Source organism: Tetrao urogallus (assembly GCF_951394365.1).
Source record: "Tetrao urogallus genome assembly, chromosome: 14".
NCBI classification, from domain to species: domain Eukaryota; kingdom Metazoa; phylum Chordata; class Aves; order Galliformes; family Phasianidae; genus Tetrao; species Tetrao urogallus.
Window position 1 is genome coordinate 8,623,548 of NC_136827.1, and position 15,601 is coordinate 8,639,148.

General features: G+C 42.7%; 1 protein-coding gene across 1 annotated transcript in view; it reads left to right on the forward strand.

Moving 5' to 3' along the window:
- The window catches only part of ERGIC1 (endoplasmic reticulum-golgi intermediate compartment 1), a gene marked incomplete at both ends in the record, with an annotated part of 53,911 nt that extends 41,940 nt beyond the window's left edge, over positions 1-11,971 (forward strand). The window contains 4 exons of the mRNA XM_079542245.1: positions 2,132-2,192; positions 3,220-3,320; positions 5,973-6,095; positions 11,864-11,971. Of these exons, the coding sequence (XP_079398371.1) occupies positions 2,132-2,192; positions 3,220-3,320; positions 5,973-6,095; positions 11,864-11,971 (393 nt within the window). The remainder of the gene's footprint in view (positions 1-2,131; positions 2,193-3,219; positions 3,321-5,972; positions 6,096-11,863) is intronic.
- Between the last annotated feature and the right edge of the window lie 3,630 nt (positions 11,972-15,601).

The following is a 15,601-nucleotide window of genomic DNA, read 5'->3' on the forward strand; positions in this document are numbered from 1 at the left end:
TGAAAAACAGTAGTTTTTAACCTTTGCAAGAGGTCTTTCCTTTATAGCTGTATAGGTACAAGTGATTTTTAAGCCTGCTCTTGGACTCAGTCTGATCAGTCAAGTTGTATATCTTTGAATGCCTTCGTAGAGGCTAAAGCCTAGGGTGCTGAAGGGCCTGGCAGGTATCTTGTGGAGGTCTGTCTTGAGGGAGGACCAAGTGTTGGCTTTAGTGAACAGCTGATTCACTTCCTTTGCTTCCAATACTTCTGCTCAAAGCACTGCATTTGGCCTCTAATACTGTACAGTCCTGAGAACGCCTGGCTATACACCCTTGATTGTTTTCTCTTGCAAAGCAATTTTGTTACTGTGGCCAAAGTTTTATTGCTTCTTGAAGTCCCTCCAGGTACTTAATGAGGTACAAACAAGTTAATGTTCCCCCAAGGAATGCACCTGTGCACTTTGTAGCACAGTGATTAATTAGCAATCTATGGCAGCAAGTACTTTAAAGGGAATCCAGAATATTCCACAAGGAAAATCATGGTAATACGTCAGGCTGGGAGTTACAGATGCTATCTGTGCTGCAAAGGCAGAAGGGGCAGGTGCAGCAAAGGACCTGATGGCAGTGGTGGCAGTGTCTGTGTGGAAGCCCTGTAACTTGGAGCTTTGTAAACTTGTTCTGAGAGACAACAGATCAAACAGCTCTTGCATGTAAACAGAAGTATGGATGTTGGGGAGCCAGGAACTAAAGCATGAGCCCAAATATGCAGATACCTCACAAGACAGACAAAGTTGTTTACTGAGCAGCAGCTCAAATATTTACTGTTAGAGTGTTTTAAGGGAACTTTAACATCTCAAGCTCAGATATGCAGTAAGCTACTTACTTCTCAGCAGCACTGAGAGTGGAACTTAATACTGTAGCCCAGTCTGGTGACTTGTCTTTCTTTGTAAGCTTTTCTGCTGACACTGTGTATGTATAATAACCAAGTAAAGAATCTGCAATTATAGTTTGGAGATGGTTACTGTTGTGTAAAATATTGGAAATCCCTGCAGAGCAGGAGGTGCTGTAGAAGGTTCTGCTGATTATTTTTCTCTGTACCTTGCAACCTTGAAAGTTGAACTTGCTATTAGTTTTGTGTCTTTAGTTTTCTGTCTGGGAAACTAGGTCAGTTGCTTCCTCCAAACCATCACCGACTCCATTGCATTCAGAACAGTAAAACAGCCATTAGGATCAGAGAAATGTATCCACATGTTGTTAGTTGTTAAGAGGACCTGGGAAGGAAATCCTTATGCATTGCCCTGTTGGTGAGTTTTACGGCATCACAACTCACACGTTCATGACCAAATACTTCTTCTGAATGTTTCTTCCCTATTTTCTGGTTTAAGGACAGGAATCTTTAGGTTGTGGATGTATATGTCCTTTCTCTGTAGCTTGCTGTATTTTTTTGTGAAAGATGCAACATCTGATCTGCAGCTCTTGCTGTGGGGTTTCTGTTGTGAAGAGAGTTCACAAATTGATTATTCTGTTGGTTGACATTAGATTCCAGATGGTCAGAGTATGTGGAAGGTATGGAGTGGAAATCCTGTTATTCTGGGCAAACAGATACTTGCATGCCTGGGACCAACTGCAGGAAAAGCTGAATGGATGGCCGTGTTGGCATGTGACCTTCTCTTCTCCAAGGGCATGTTGTGCATGGTGTGAGGGCAGGGCTGATGTGCAAAGCTGTGCAAGCCAAACTGCTCTGACACGAGCTACCTTTGCATGAAGACTCAAGAGTTTATCCTGAATCCGATTCCCATTTATTTTCCTTCAGCCTGATAGGTAAATTTCACAGTTAGCTATGCAAAGCTCTTAAGTAATATCTCTCAGTGAAGTTTCATAAGTGGCCATTTCCAGCTGCAATTCCTTTAGCTTTGCAGTGGCTTCGAGGAGTTTCATTTTTAAGACATTGAGAAATCAACTTTTTTCCTCTGGAACCAACCCTTGCTTGGCAGTCACTGAGAAATGCTTCAAGTCATCTTCTACTGCACTGAGGCTTTGTTTTTGGAATGGCTGATTCGGGCTGATCTCCTTGTAACAGGATAGGATAGAGAAGCAAAGGTCACTGCCAAGTTAGAGCAGGGTTTATTCACGTGTCTTTCTTCTTTCCAGGTCCAGAATGTTCATGGCGCCTTCAACGCCTTGGAGGGAGCAGACAAACTCAGCTCAAATCGTATGTATTCTTGGTGATTACAGATCTTAGCTTCTCTCTTCAGGACGTAAAACAAAGCTGGTCATGCAACACTGATGTATCCAGAAGTCCTTAATTTGCCTCTGTAACTAAAATGTCCAGACATTAATGACTGTCACTTACATTTTCTCTAGTATTAGAAGAGGAGCCCTTTTGCAATCTGGTTATTTTCTCCAGTTTTACTGTAACCATCTGCTGTAGAATACAGATATTTTTTTTTTAAATCCACAGTATATTCTTATAGCTCTCCTGTGCTCCAGCAACCACAACTAGAAGTTTTCCTTGTTCTTAAGTTGTAAGTTTGCTCATGGCTTAAGTTCTACTCAGAAAATGGGAGGGTAGATTTTTTTTTCACTGCTCTCCTTCATGACCAGCAACAAAAAAAACAAATTTCAAGTGCATGCTACAACTCACTCCAGTTTTTCTCCTTCAGCTCCTCAGGTTTCTACAGGATATTACTCTTGTTCATTTATTGGAACAAAATTTCTATGGCTGCTCCTAAAGCTAGACAGCATTTTTTTTTCTCTTGTACATCTTTGTGTTACACTCAACCAAAAGGATTCTGCATAAAAATAATTTAAATTCTGTTTCAAAACTGTTTCACAGATATAAAATAGCAAATGGCCCTAGCCATTTAAGTAATGAAAAAGGATTGAGCAGTTGTTAAGCAGCTGTGGGAGAAGGAGGGGAGAGAAAGAAGTAAAGTTGGATGCTCAGAAGAATTGGGACCATGCAAGTGTGGTGCCTCAGCACTTTCTGTCAGAAGCAGCTGAGTGAGCTGCAGTTCTAACCTGAGCTAGGCTTGATCTCACCAGGACAGCTTTTTGTGGTGCCAATCATTTATAGTTACAAACAGGTAGGAATTTTCAAGCGACCCTAATGTACAACATAAGGAGGGAGGAGATACCTTTTCTGTCAGTTTACTTGTTTTCGTTTACTTTTGGAATGTTATGGAGGCTGTGATTCCTTTCTCTGAATGCTGATTTTTACTTTCCTTCTGTGAGCACAGCGCTGGCCTCTCATGACTACATACTGAAGATAGTCCCAACAGTGTATGAGGACATGAGCGGCAAGCAGCGATACTCCTACCAATACACGGTGGCTAATAAGGTAAAGAAGCAGTTCTCAGAAAAGCTCCTCATTGCAGCCCAGTGGATGCATGGAGGATCTTCATTCACCATTCTTCCTTCCTCTTACACATCTGCTCTACAGCCATGTACATTTGTTTGTAGGTGAGCAGTAGCCTCTGCTGGGAGGAGGAGGAACTGAAGCTCTTGAGAGCAGGGCTTGCTGTTGCTCCTGGTGCTGGTGCTTACTGAGATTAGGATTGTGAGGACAAGTCAGAGCAGATATTGGTCTTCTTTTAGAGTACAGTGTTGTTACTCCTGAATATGTCGTGTCTATTTAGCTAATGTAGATTTCTGTAAGATATGCGGAAGATTTGTATGTGCTGCAGTTCTTGTGATTTAAGAGGGGTTTGAACGGAAATTGGAATCCAGCTGAATGTACTTGCACATAGTTTTGTTAACAGAACAGTCTCAGTTGTGATGGATGTGTCAGACGAATAAATTATCAAAACATATGACACTGGAGCTGGCTTACAGAACTGTCAGCCAGTTTAGCTGACCAAGGGGGTAACTTTCTTAAGGATTTTTTATCTGTGGTATCTGCAGCATCAAATACGTAACACTTAGCAGTAAACATCATCTACTTTATTAGTGGATTATGTTAGTTGTTGTAACTTTATGATTCTTGAATAAATTTGCAATAAGTAGGTATAAGTAAATTTCATAACAAAGTGTGTTGGGAGGCTGGAGGGAAAAGACCCTATTTAATTATCAAGGTAAAATTTCTCATTCAGTTAAAAACAATTTGCTATTCAGGTACTAAGTGAAAGTCTAGAATCTTTTCCTAGTGTCTATGACTACTGATGTGTCATAGCTGAGATTCAAGCACCCGCTCTTATGGACTAGTTCTCAGATTAGTGTTCCTGTCTCGCAGCTTTGGGATTTGCTGGTACAGTGTGTCCCAGTGATTTGGATGTCTCTCTCTGTTCAGTTTACGATATATTTTTTTCTGCTTAATGTCACTATTGCTGTTCTGATAAGACTCTTGTGACACAAGTTCTGAAAGCAATTTGGAGAATAGACAGCAGGAGCTCTTGACACTTCTGTGATTACGGTTGTAAGTTCAGCCAAGACTGACTCATTGCAGAACTGTTGGTGGGGAAAAGGGGAGAGGGAAAAAAAAATGAAGCCAGTTCTGTCAAAATGGAAGCATGGAAAAACAGTGCTGCTTCTGCAGTTTCTCATTAAAGATAGAAATTCTCATATCACTGTGTTTAGTCTTTGACTCCTATTCTTATTAGTGGGAGACAGAAATTGGAAGCCAATCTGCCATAGGCTGGCTGGTGTGATGAGATGAAGGAGGTGTGGCTGGCTGTCTTTTCTCCCCCTTTACCTTCTAGGTCTGTTTCCCCACTTACCCAAATAGCCACTATCTTAACGTGCACTGCAGAATGTCTGCAATAAGAGTGCTGGAAACACTCAAACTGGGCATTGCAGCACAGTTTTGCTGCTTTTATTTTCTTTGAGGGGAAAAAAAAGACTAGAGGGAAATCTGGGAGTTATATATGACCAGCGAAGGAGATTGATGCTGTTTCGTTGATTCCCTCTGAGCTCGTGGAGAGTAGAGTTGTCTTTTTTTTATCATGCTCATGGGTGTTCTATTGCTTATCGTTTCTTCATCTTTTCAAAGTATATGAGCTTGTCTTTGCCTCTGCAGGAAGGAGAACTGAAACTGAAAAGGTCATCTGAGTTGGGAGTCCTGTCATAGGGATAAAAGAAGGGAAGAACAACTGGGTAAAGTTGCAGGGTGTGCTGTGCACGTGCTGCTGGCTCTGTGCTGACTCCTCAGCAGATTTTTTTTTCTTGTCTGTTGAAATCAATGCCCTAATCCTTGAAAGTGAGAGCACAGGCAAAATAATAGCCCTGAAAGCTGTGCCAATTGATGCTAAGCTGATGTTAGTGTCTGTTCTACATTAGCATTGCGCTCTGTGATTTAACAGGGTATTGATCCATTGCTGATACATTGCACTGTAGCAGTTATTACAGAAATAGAGTAAATAAGGTTATCGCTGGAAATCTAAAGATGTTTGTCTTCAGCCAGCTTGCAATATTTTTGAGACCTTTTGACAGGTTTTTTTCTGTATATAGTTGCATTCTGGTTTTCAGCATGATTTTCAAATGTATGAAATGGGTCTTTAGAGGATTCGTTTTAAATTGCTCTACATAGTTCATACTGAGTGGGCAAAGCATTCACGTTTGTTTCAGTGTGCAAGGGTCTCACGGACAGCAATTGCTGATTGCTGTTCTGAGTGCACAGACAAGCAGGGATTTTCAGGTTGTTGCTAACTGAGTTCTGTTTGTTTGGTGTATTTTTGTTATGATTTACATACTGACAGTACAAAAACTTCATCTACAACCATTTACAATCTCGTATTTAAGTAGAGCAGATCTACACTAGAGGAATCAGTGACAGGCTCTTTACTGCTAAGCACCATGACTCTGTTCCCAGATCACAGTCAGAATATGAAGAAATTGCTTTCCCATTTGATAAGCATAGAGAAAGGAGCGTCATCCCAGAGTTAATTGTTTACTTCTTCAGTTGATCTTTAGTACAGAACAGTAAATTAGGGACCAGGCACTGTATGCAGAATGGGATTGTTCGTGCTGTGTCATTTTTCTCTGCTTTCTTTTCCAGGAGTACGTAGCCTACAGTCACACTGGCCGCATTATCCCAGCTATCTGGTTTCGTTATGATTTGAGTCCCATCACGGTGAAATATACAGAGAGGCGACAGCCTTTGTACAGGTTTATCACATCGGTGAGTTACTCAAAGCCTGTGGTTCTTCTTTCTCCTGCCTGCTTTCCATTTCTCTTCCAAGCCTTACTTTCCCAGAAGAACTGAGTTTCTGCTTCAGGGCATTGTGACATGATTGAAATAAAACAGTACATCACCACGCCAGTGCTGTGAAGTGTAAGTGAGGTAACTGGCTAATCCTATACTCTGGCAATTTGATTTAATAGTTAGGCACAAGAAGAAAGAAAATTATCCTATTCCAGAAGCGCCAAACTCTGTCTAGGTATGGTGAACACGATTGCAACATGCCAGAAACTTGGAACTAAACTAATGAGGTATGCAGTAAAGCAGGCTGCAATAAGCTGCCTCACTAATGACGAGGCCTAACTTGCAGAGAAGACAGGGCAGTTGTTTAACTCGGTGTGGCTGCTTGGTTTAATATGGGTATGCCAGTTCCAGGTGTCTGCTCTCAGGCAGAAGTGGGGAAGAGCTACATCATAACATTCCAGAGGTGTTTTCCTACCAGCTGTGTAGCTATGTTCTGATCCATCCAGATAACATCCTGCAATAGTGATCTTGGTATCTGTAGCAAAGCTGTACTGTCCAAACTGATAACTAGGCAAAAAGTTATTTCAGGATCTTCCAGATCTTTAAAAATGTGTCCTGAGGATACTGGCTTAAAATATAAACTGTGGTCTCTTGTGCTAGTGAGGCATGGTAGAATGTAAAGTAGCTAATAAATGGGTTGAAATAAGACCTCAGATTTTGATTTTTAAACAGTTTGACTGTGTCAATAGGAAGTAACATATAAACAGTATGGCTGTGTTGCACTTAAGGATTTTGATTTTGCAGCTTTTGATGAATACTAAGCTCCTTTCACTTAACATCAGAGATGTGTGTGATCCCTGGGATATACAAATACCAAGACAAAGAGGTCTTGGTATTAAAGCAAAACCTGTCACCTGTTAAGACTTTGTCATCTTAGCATGTCTGCTGGGCTTCAAAATGTAATCTTAAAAAAGATCAAACATCAGCATTTTATGATTTGGCATCTCATACTGCCTCTACTTCTTTCCCTAACAGTGTACACTCATAGCTTTCTCGAGCTTCTTGTTGGGGGTGGAAGTGTGGAGGTGTTTTTAAGAGGAACAGTGTTTAGAAGTCACAAATAGCTGGCATTATTCTTTGTTGTGTCCCTTGCTTGCATTGAATGCATATAAATGACATCTTCATTGAATGTGATGCTATGCTTCAGAATTCACATATGGGGTCCACAGGAGTGGCTTTTCTCACTGTTTGCCACAATGACCTTTGGATTTGGTACCACCCTGCCAGAGCTTTGCCCTGTCCCGTCTGTAAAGTTTGGCAGTTGTGTGCTGCCTCCTTGACTGCTAAAGAAGAGTTTTAGAATTGTTTGTTATCTACTTTGGTCTTAAATGGCTGTAATCTGAAGCAGCTAACTTGAGGCCATTCCAGTGTAACATCATTCCTATGGAGACGTATGGATGACAATATCTGCAGAGCTGTTACACAGTGTTGTGCACAGCTTTGCCAGGCCCCTTTCAGAGGTGGCTGACGTGGAGGCAGATCCTTGTTACAGTTATGCTGTAGCATGGCTATCAGCGTGGCTCACCTGGTGCAGAACATCTGTTCTTGCACTCATTTAGGCTGGGAGTGTTTTACACTAGGGCAGCCTTGGCTTGGTGCATGTGCTGCCCTTTAAGCTTACAGTATTCAAGGTGGTAGAGACAAGGCTGAAGGGAAGCAGGGTGGCAGGCGATTAACGCACCTTTTGTCCTAGGTTTCCTTGCCCTGTTTTGATGACACGATCTACTCTGCTGTCCTTTCCACTGCTCTAGCCCCTTCCTGTGTATCCATTGTGGCCTTTTGCATCACAGTTGCTCTGGAGACCAGCTCATGGTCAGCAACACAAGCTGCAGCAACCTGGCCCAGGCAGAGATGTGCTGGGACATCTGGAGTCATTGCTCAATGGAGCCGTGGGAACTCATAATCTATTTCTGAGCAGCAGCTGCTTAATTTAAAAAAGCACACAGACTTGGAGTGGGTGCTGTGGCATCTTTCATTGAACAGATTGTTTGCTAGGGAACCACAGCAAATTGAAACGTGTCCTGAAGTGTGGGAGACTGCTGTGGGTTTAAAAGAAGCATTAGCAGCACTAGAAATGCAGTACAGTGTGTGGCTGGCTGCCTGTCAGGTCAAAAGCACTGATATTGGAGGGGCACTGAGAAGGGACAGTCCCATGTGGGGCAGTCAGGTGAGAGGTGTATCGACTGCTCAATAAAAGGCAGAGGAGTTTCTGTTGCTGGGGAGATTATCTGATGCTCTTTGTTAGTATTGCATTTGCCTTCCAAAAAGTTCAGTGCTGCTCAGGGCGCCATGCCTGGTGTTGGTTCCTGGTCTTCGGTATTCCCAGCTGAACCACTGTGCTGTGTGTTTCAGCACTCAGACTCATGCCAGCTCCATGGTTTTTGTGGTATGGAGAGTTATTCTCATTTTCTATACCATGCTAGAGGTGCTTCCTGTGTAGAACAAAGGCAAAGGTTTAGGATTTATTTTATTTTACATGCCAGGCTTGAAAAAAATTCAGTTCTAAGTAAGAATATTGCTTGTAAGTCAGTGTAACCACTGATGCACATGGTGAATTTGCAATGGATCCCAGGGTTAACCACACACAGCTGGTGCAGTGTTAAACACAGGAGTTTGAGCCTCTTAAGCGATACTGCTTAAAATTAAGGTATTTGCCAGTAAAGAGAAGTCATCCATGGATTTGTGGTTGAGGTTATGGAGAAAGGGAGAAAGTTTTGCTGCTGAAGATTTGTGCATTCATATAAGTGGCCAAGCTGAAAGAAGGGTTTTATCACGAGGTCAGTGTTGGAAGAGGCTGGAAGGGAACAGCGGGGAGAAAATGAGACAAACTTCTGGTGAAGCATTCAAAATTCAAAAGAAAAATGAAGATTTTTTCCTGATATGAGAGGAGCGGTCAGCCTGCTTGGTATGAAAGGAATTAAGCTGGAAATAATTGGAAAAAATGGTTGTGGGGAGGATTATTTCCACTGTGGGACTTGTTGCCAGCCGGTAGCGCAGATTCAGTCCATGCAGTTTTTAAAGCCAAGATAGTGGTGTTCTACAAGATGTGCTGCAGGTCAGCCAGAAATCTCTGGGTGGAATTCTCCAGCTTACCATATCGGGAATTACCTGATGTTCCTACAGGTCTCCTTTGACCATTAAAATCATCTTCAGGTTTTAAACTTGTCACCTTATGGGACAAGTTCCACAATCACATATCCAACTTTTGCCTTTCTGTCATCTGTCTTGCTGCATTTCCTCCTGTATACCCACTGGTGTCCTTCAGCCTGCACACCAGCCTTTGTACAGAAATAATGCTCTGTTAAAAAGCCTCCTGTGTATCCCACATGGCATGATCTCTCCATTCTGCAGTTATTACGTTTCTGTATTCCCTTTCCTTCTTCTTTTGATGGTTAGGCCTGAATCAAACTCACGGGGACAAACACACATCATTCCCAGTATAAAATATGAATCAATATGAATAAGTGCATGATGCCTGACTTCCTCCAGCACTGCGAAGGAGCAGCGCTGTGTGAGCATTCACATGGTGATGATTCGGAAGTGCGATGGTGCAGCTTCTGTGCTGACCTGGAGGCCAAGCCCAGCACTGCCGGCTTTTGTCGCAACAAAGCAGAGCTGTGTGCGTGCTGGGAGGCTCCAAGCAAATGCCAGGTGTGTGTGACTCATAAACACTGTGCAGTACACAGCAGTACAGTGCAAATGAATATATATTTTTTCTGTTTCCTCCTCCCCCCCCCCACGGTGCTGCACTGAAATCAGATTTTCCTACCATATGATCTTAGTGTTGGACAGTCTTTCTGTTTGTGGTAAATATTGCATCAGCTGAGCTGCCCAGAACTGAAATAACCCAACTCCATTGCTGTCATTTTCCCCCAAAAGTCACCCTGCATCATGCTGGGAGGGAGGGGGACGACGAAAGCAGGCAGAGGGGAGCATGGAGGGCTTGTCCCCTAGAATTGCTAGCATTGCCTCCAGCTGGTGCTCTGGTTCCTGAAGCCTTTATCTTCTGGAATGCCAGCCTTCCTGCGAAAGTCATGTTTACCTTGCCTTGCTATCTCTGCTGCTTCTCCGCATCTTGCTGAGCTCACTGAACACAAATATCACAGTTATAGATAGACATGTAAATGAGGGGTGCATTTCTTGCAGCCTTCACTCAGCATTAATGACCTGTTTGTTCTGTTGCCACTGCAATCTTCCTGCTGAACCCAATGCTCTTGCTCTTCTGTTACTCTTTTCTGTGTCACTTTGCCTGTGGGATTTAATGTTCTGTGGGAACACGCAGTAGGACCAGTGTGGCTCCACTTTCCTTCTGTGCTAGCTGCATTGAATTCCCCTGCTGCTCTAGTTTACTAATCTGGGCTTCCTTGCTCTCCCTCTCAACTCCTGGATCATAGCAAGATCCCTTTCCCAAGGCAGGTCCTTCTCAGGAGATAAGCTCTGTGTCTTGCCCTGCCCTCGCTGGCACAGTGTCTCTTGCTCTGAGAGCCACCTAATCCTACACAACGAATTACGTGTGAAAGACCAAATTCAAAGAGCACCGCAGTTATGAAGGCAAAAATGTGGGCGTTATGAAATGCCAGGCCTTGTGTAATTACAACTTGGCTGTTAAATGTTATTAGGATGCATTAGTCTGTATCATACTTTCCATGTGAGCATAGCCTTGTTCAGTGCACGCAGTGGGGCAGCACCCTGCAAGCAGCGTTTCTTCCCATCACACAGGGCTGTTACTGACAGGTGCTTTGTGTGAACCTGGTCCAGCACACAAGCTGTGTGTATCCACAAGGACAGCTATCGTCATAGTATCAAACACTTCTAAAGCATTTTCCTTCACAGTTTCCTTGGGAGGCAGCTTTGGCATTGTCCTTATTTCATAACTAAAAGAATGGAAGCAGTGTGTTGCGAAGTCTGGAACTGGTGCCCTCTGGTTTGGGGTGCTCCAAGCAGAAGTACCTTTAGTTTGAAATGTCATACTTTGGTGTTTTTCTAGCATTTGAGAACTGACTTAAGCTGTTAAGAAAATCAGGAGTCTAGTTTTTTCCCTAACTGTCTTCTTGAAAATGATTCTGTGTTTTTGCTGATATTTATATATATATATATATATATTTATAATGCTACCCAAGACATCTTGTATGGAAAACTTTGGCCCACAAACAGTTAAGTTGGCAGTGCTGTAGTAGCAGCTCTTGTAATGGAAAGTGTTAGACAGGCTTAGCTGTAGGTGTCGTTGGTAGCTACGCTTTTCTGTTAGTCACTATCCTTAACATACTATTTAAGTGTCTTTTGCCTGTCTGCAAATGCTGCATCTTGTGAAATAGGGAAAAGACTACAAGGCTGTGATATTTATAATAGAAAACAGAAGTAGGAATACATGAGCAACACTGGACTTCTAGAAAGCTCTGTTAGGTGGAGTTTAGGAAGGAACAGGATTCATTCTGTACTCTCTTAGGAGCTGGGTTTTATGATTGGCTCAGGCTACAGTGATTCCAGATAGCACTAAGTTATTCCACTGTACAGAAGAGTTTTCCTGAATGAGTATCATGTAATTACAACCCCAGTACTATTACCCAATTCTTACTGTGCTTCCAAAAGACTCCCTACAGTAGGCAATACCTTTCCCCTCATTTTCAAGCTGCGTAAACGTTTGCCTCATCACTGACATTTCTTTCCTCTTTCGTACTTTTCAGATATGTGCCATCATTGGGGGAACATTTACTGTAGCTGGGATCCTGGACTCCTGCATTTTCACAGCATCAGAAGCCTGGAAGAAGATCCAGCTGGGGAAAATGCAGTAGCAGTGAAACTCTAAACTAGTCTTCAAGGACAGGAGCAAAGATTGAGAAACCTACCACTACCTGTTTTTGTCTTTATTTTCTATTTGATTGAATCAGTGCGTTTTTCTCTAATCAGGCTGTTCAGTGAAGACCTCTTCAGCTAATCGAAGAAATCTCCATGCATTTCAGAGCTCTGAGAGCAGAATAACAAAAATTACTGCAATCATGTCTTGGATTTCGATTCTGTACCCCCAGAAAGAGAAGTTGAAATGCCCTATATGAAACACACTGTCAGATCTAAGTAAGGACAGTAGCATCTTCTTGGGGATGTTCCTATGGCAGTATACAAGCTAGGTAGTAGATTGCAAAGAGTTAAGCTGTCTTGTGGCACTTTTTGGAATTTGTTGGATTTGCATGATCAGACAATCAACTTACATATAAAGGAGAATTATACATTAGGAAGAAATTCCACCCTTGGTGCCAAAAAGGTGATGTATCTGTTGGTGAGGAATGGAAAGTGTTAGTTCCCATAGCAGGCTTTAGAGACAGAGGGCAGAAATTACATCAAGAAATGTCTTGTGCTTTTATGGAAAGTTCTTTGGTTCAGATATGACCTTTTTAGTGAAATGAACAAATTTGAGGAGGAGACCATCCCCCAGCTACCTTTTCCTGGATAATCTGTGGTCCAGGCAGAGGAGGGCCTTTTCCTCTGGATGTAAAAGTGATTTGATTTCTTCCCGGAAACTGAATATCCAGTCTTGTGTTTACAGGTGGCATGAAGTAAAAACCAAACTGAGCAACACAGTTTTATGTGGCCTTTGCTTTGAAAGGGAGTAGTTGTCTTTACAGTGTTAGCTTTTATTCCTTCTTCTGTTGGTTTTCTTCTTGGTTTTTTATTTTAAACACAGACCACCCAGTAATCTGGACTCTGCACTTCTGCATTGTTATTACTGTTGTTATTTTAAAAGCAGTTTTCCACTCTGTGTGATCAGAAAAAAAGCGGTGCAGCCTTCTGGGTGAATGAGCACGGCTTACTGTCTTGCTTTGTGTGTGTGTATTGAATACACCTGTACAACACAGGAGTCTGTCCACAGTTTAAGGTGCCTACCTGTTTCTTTACAATTCAGCCAGGCATCTTTTCTGAGCCCTGCACTGACGCTGTTTGCCCACAGGTACAGCAGTAGCGGGGCAGGCATTCCCCGCAGACACCCCTGCTAGTTGTTCTGTTCTGTTCCTTCAAGTGGTACTGAACTTCCATGCCCATTTGTTCAGGCCTTGTCTTCTGAACCCTCCAGTAACTTTAGGTGCAAGGGGAGAACAGTTGCCAGGTGCGGCTTGCATGCAATGGTTGATGTGAGTTCACTACAAAGTAGACCAATGCCCACTGGTCCATTTTCCATAGCCTCCTAGATGTTCCTTGGTTAGTAACTGTCTCTGCATGCTTTGTATGTGTCTGAGCTGAGGATACATGGATTTTTAAGTGTTCCAGAATGGATAAAATTCCTCAGTCAGTGCTATAAATTCTAAGACAGGTGCAGGATTTCTCTTGGGTAGTATCTACTGTCCATTGCCCTTTTCTGGAGGCAAAAGTATCCAAACATCATGTCGGAATAATACGAATCTTTGTATTATCAGTGTTAATGCTAGAGTCAGATGCATTTCAAAAGTATTCCTAATACACGTCTGTTGAAATTGTCTCATTGCTTTGGAAGCAGGGAAGGTCTCCAGTTTTATCCACACACACGCCAAAAAAGAAAAATGAAAAGGCCAACAAGCTCCCCCCACACACACATACACCCATTCTCTGCCCTGTAGCGACTTCTGACAAGTTGCAGCATTGGAATTATTCCCTGTTCTTATTATGGACTGATTGCTGTTCCTTTAGGTGTAAACTGGATTGTGTAACTTCCTGTATCTGTTAATGTACGGATAGATTTTATACATTTTTTCCATTTACAAAAATCAACTTGAAAATGAGATGTTTGTCTTCATTTCACTGTGCGTCCGTCTGTCCGTCAGCGGTTCCCACGAGGTGGCAGCGATGCCTGCTGGCAGCCTGGGGTTTTTCCATTGCAATTCTTGCTGCTGCCGCCTGAAGGATTTCCTCCAATCCACTGCCACCAACTGAAGCTTAAAACAAAAATGTCCTCGTCTTTCCCTCTTGAATTTGCTGACTCTTTGCTCGTACCTTGTGAACCTGGTGGATTACAAGGATGCCATTTTAACGTCTTGTTGAGGCATCTCCAGCACAGTGGGTTGTGCTCTTAGTTTTCTGAAGTTTTTTCCCCTCTAGGATTTCCTCAGAACTGGTTGCAGATGTCTCTGTGTCTCATGCCCTCAGCGTGCTTTTTCTGCCCTCCTCCTCCTCTCTCCGGATGTAGCGCTGCCTTCTGTGCAGTCCAGGCCAGTTCTTTAAACCAGATCACTGAGATGGTTTGGCTTTTTTTGGAAATAACAGTTGCATACGTCGGTGTGCTTGCTTTCACTGCCAAAACATCCACTGCAATGATGTAATAAATCACTTTTTTATTTTTGCTAAACGTGGAAATCAAATTGTACTCAAGTTCTGGCAAAAGAAACAGCCTGCACCTTCGTTCTCTGAGCCAGGGCAAAGCCTCTGAGTGCTGCCAAGCCAAGGCTGACTCTGAGCTCTGCTGTACGTTGTGGCATGTTTATCCCTCACGTGTGGCCGGCTGCATCACATAATGTTGCTGCACCACTTGTTTACAGAAGGATTCACTTTTAATCTGTACAGATGTGAAGGCAAGGTGGTTGCTGCTGTAGCAGGACTGCCCCGTGCGTATACGTGCCGCTGCATTTCACTTCTAGTCTCAAACACCTTTTAGGGGCAAAATGAGCATAGGTACGCTTTGAACAGCAATGCAAGCAAAAATGTTTTCAAGCCGTAGTGGAAGGAAAACCATTTTTGGTAGGTGTTCATCCATCTGCTTGGATTTGCTCCTTCAAATCAGTATTTTGACAGAAGTATTTGTGGTTTTGTAGCAGAAATAACCCTGTAGGAAGTAAAACGTGTACAGCTTGTGTTTATTCTGGTTTAAATAAACCTCTCTGAAGCTACGGGGCATCATGCAGTGAGAATGAGTGCAGTATAGGATGCTTTGCAGTGCTGGAGTTAGGATTGTGGCTGTGGGGAAGCTGCAGAGCTGTGCTTTGTGGGGTTTAGGCACTGTGTGGGCTGCTGAGGATCTTTTGGGGGAAAAACAAAAGAAACTGGGTGAAAAGTAAAAAAAATGTGTGTTTGTGAATGTTTGATCTATCAAATATTTGCATTCAGCTACTGCTCTGTAAAAAGCAAAATCTGCAGTGTAGATGGCAATGGTTAGAATTAATTTCCTGAATATTTCTCGTTTAAGTTTGCTTTTTGTTTGTGTGCTATGCAGAACTGTTGGAGCTGGAAATATCTGCAGTACCTTTAGAACAGCCGTCCGGAGGTTCAGCTGCAGTGTGGCAGTGGGGTATTTCTCAGCAGGCAGGGTTTGTTGTCCTGCCCCGTGTCAAGGCAGCGTGTAAAGCTCAAATCTTGCATTTTTACAGTGCAGTTTATTGAGGATTTTTTGCATCTGCCTTTTAATTTGCAACCTTATGTTAATAAACTATTAGTTGTTTTTTTTTTAGTTCTGTAATGAAAAA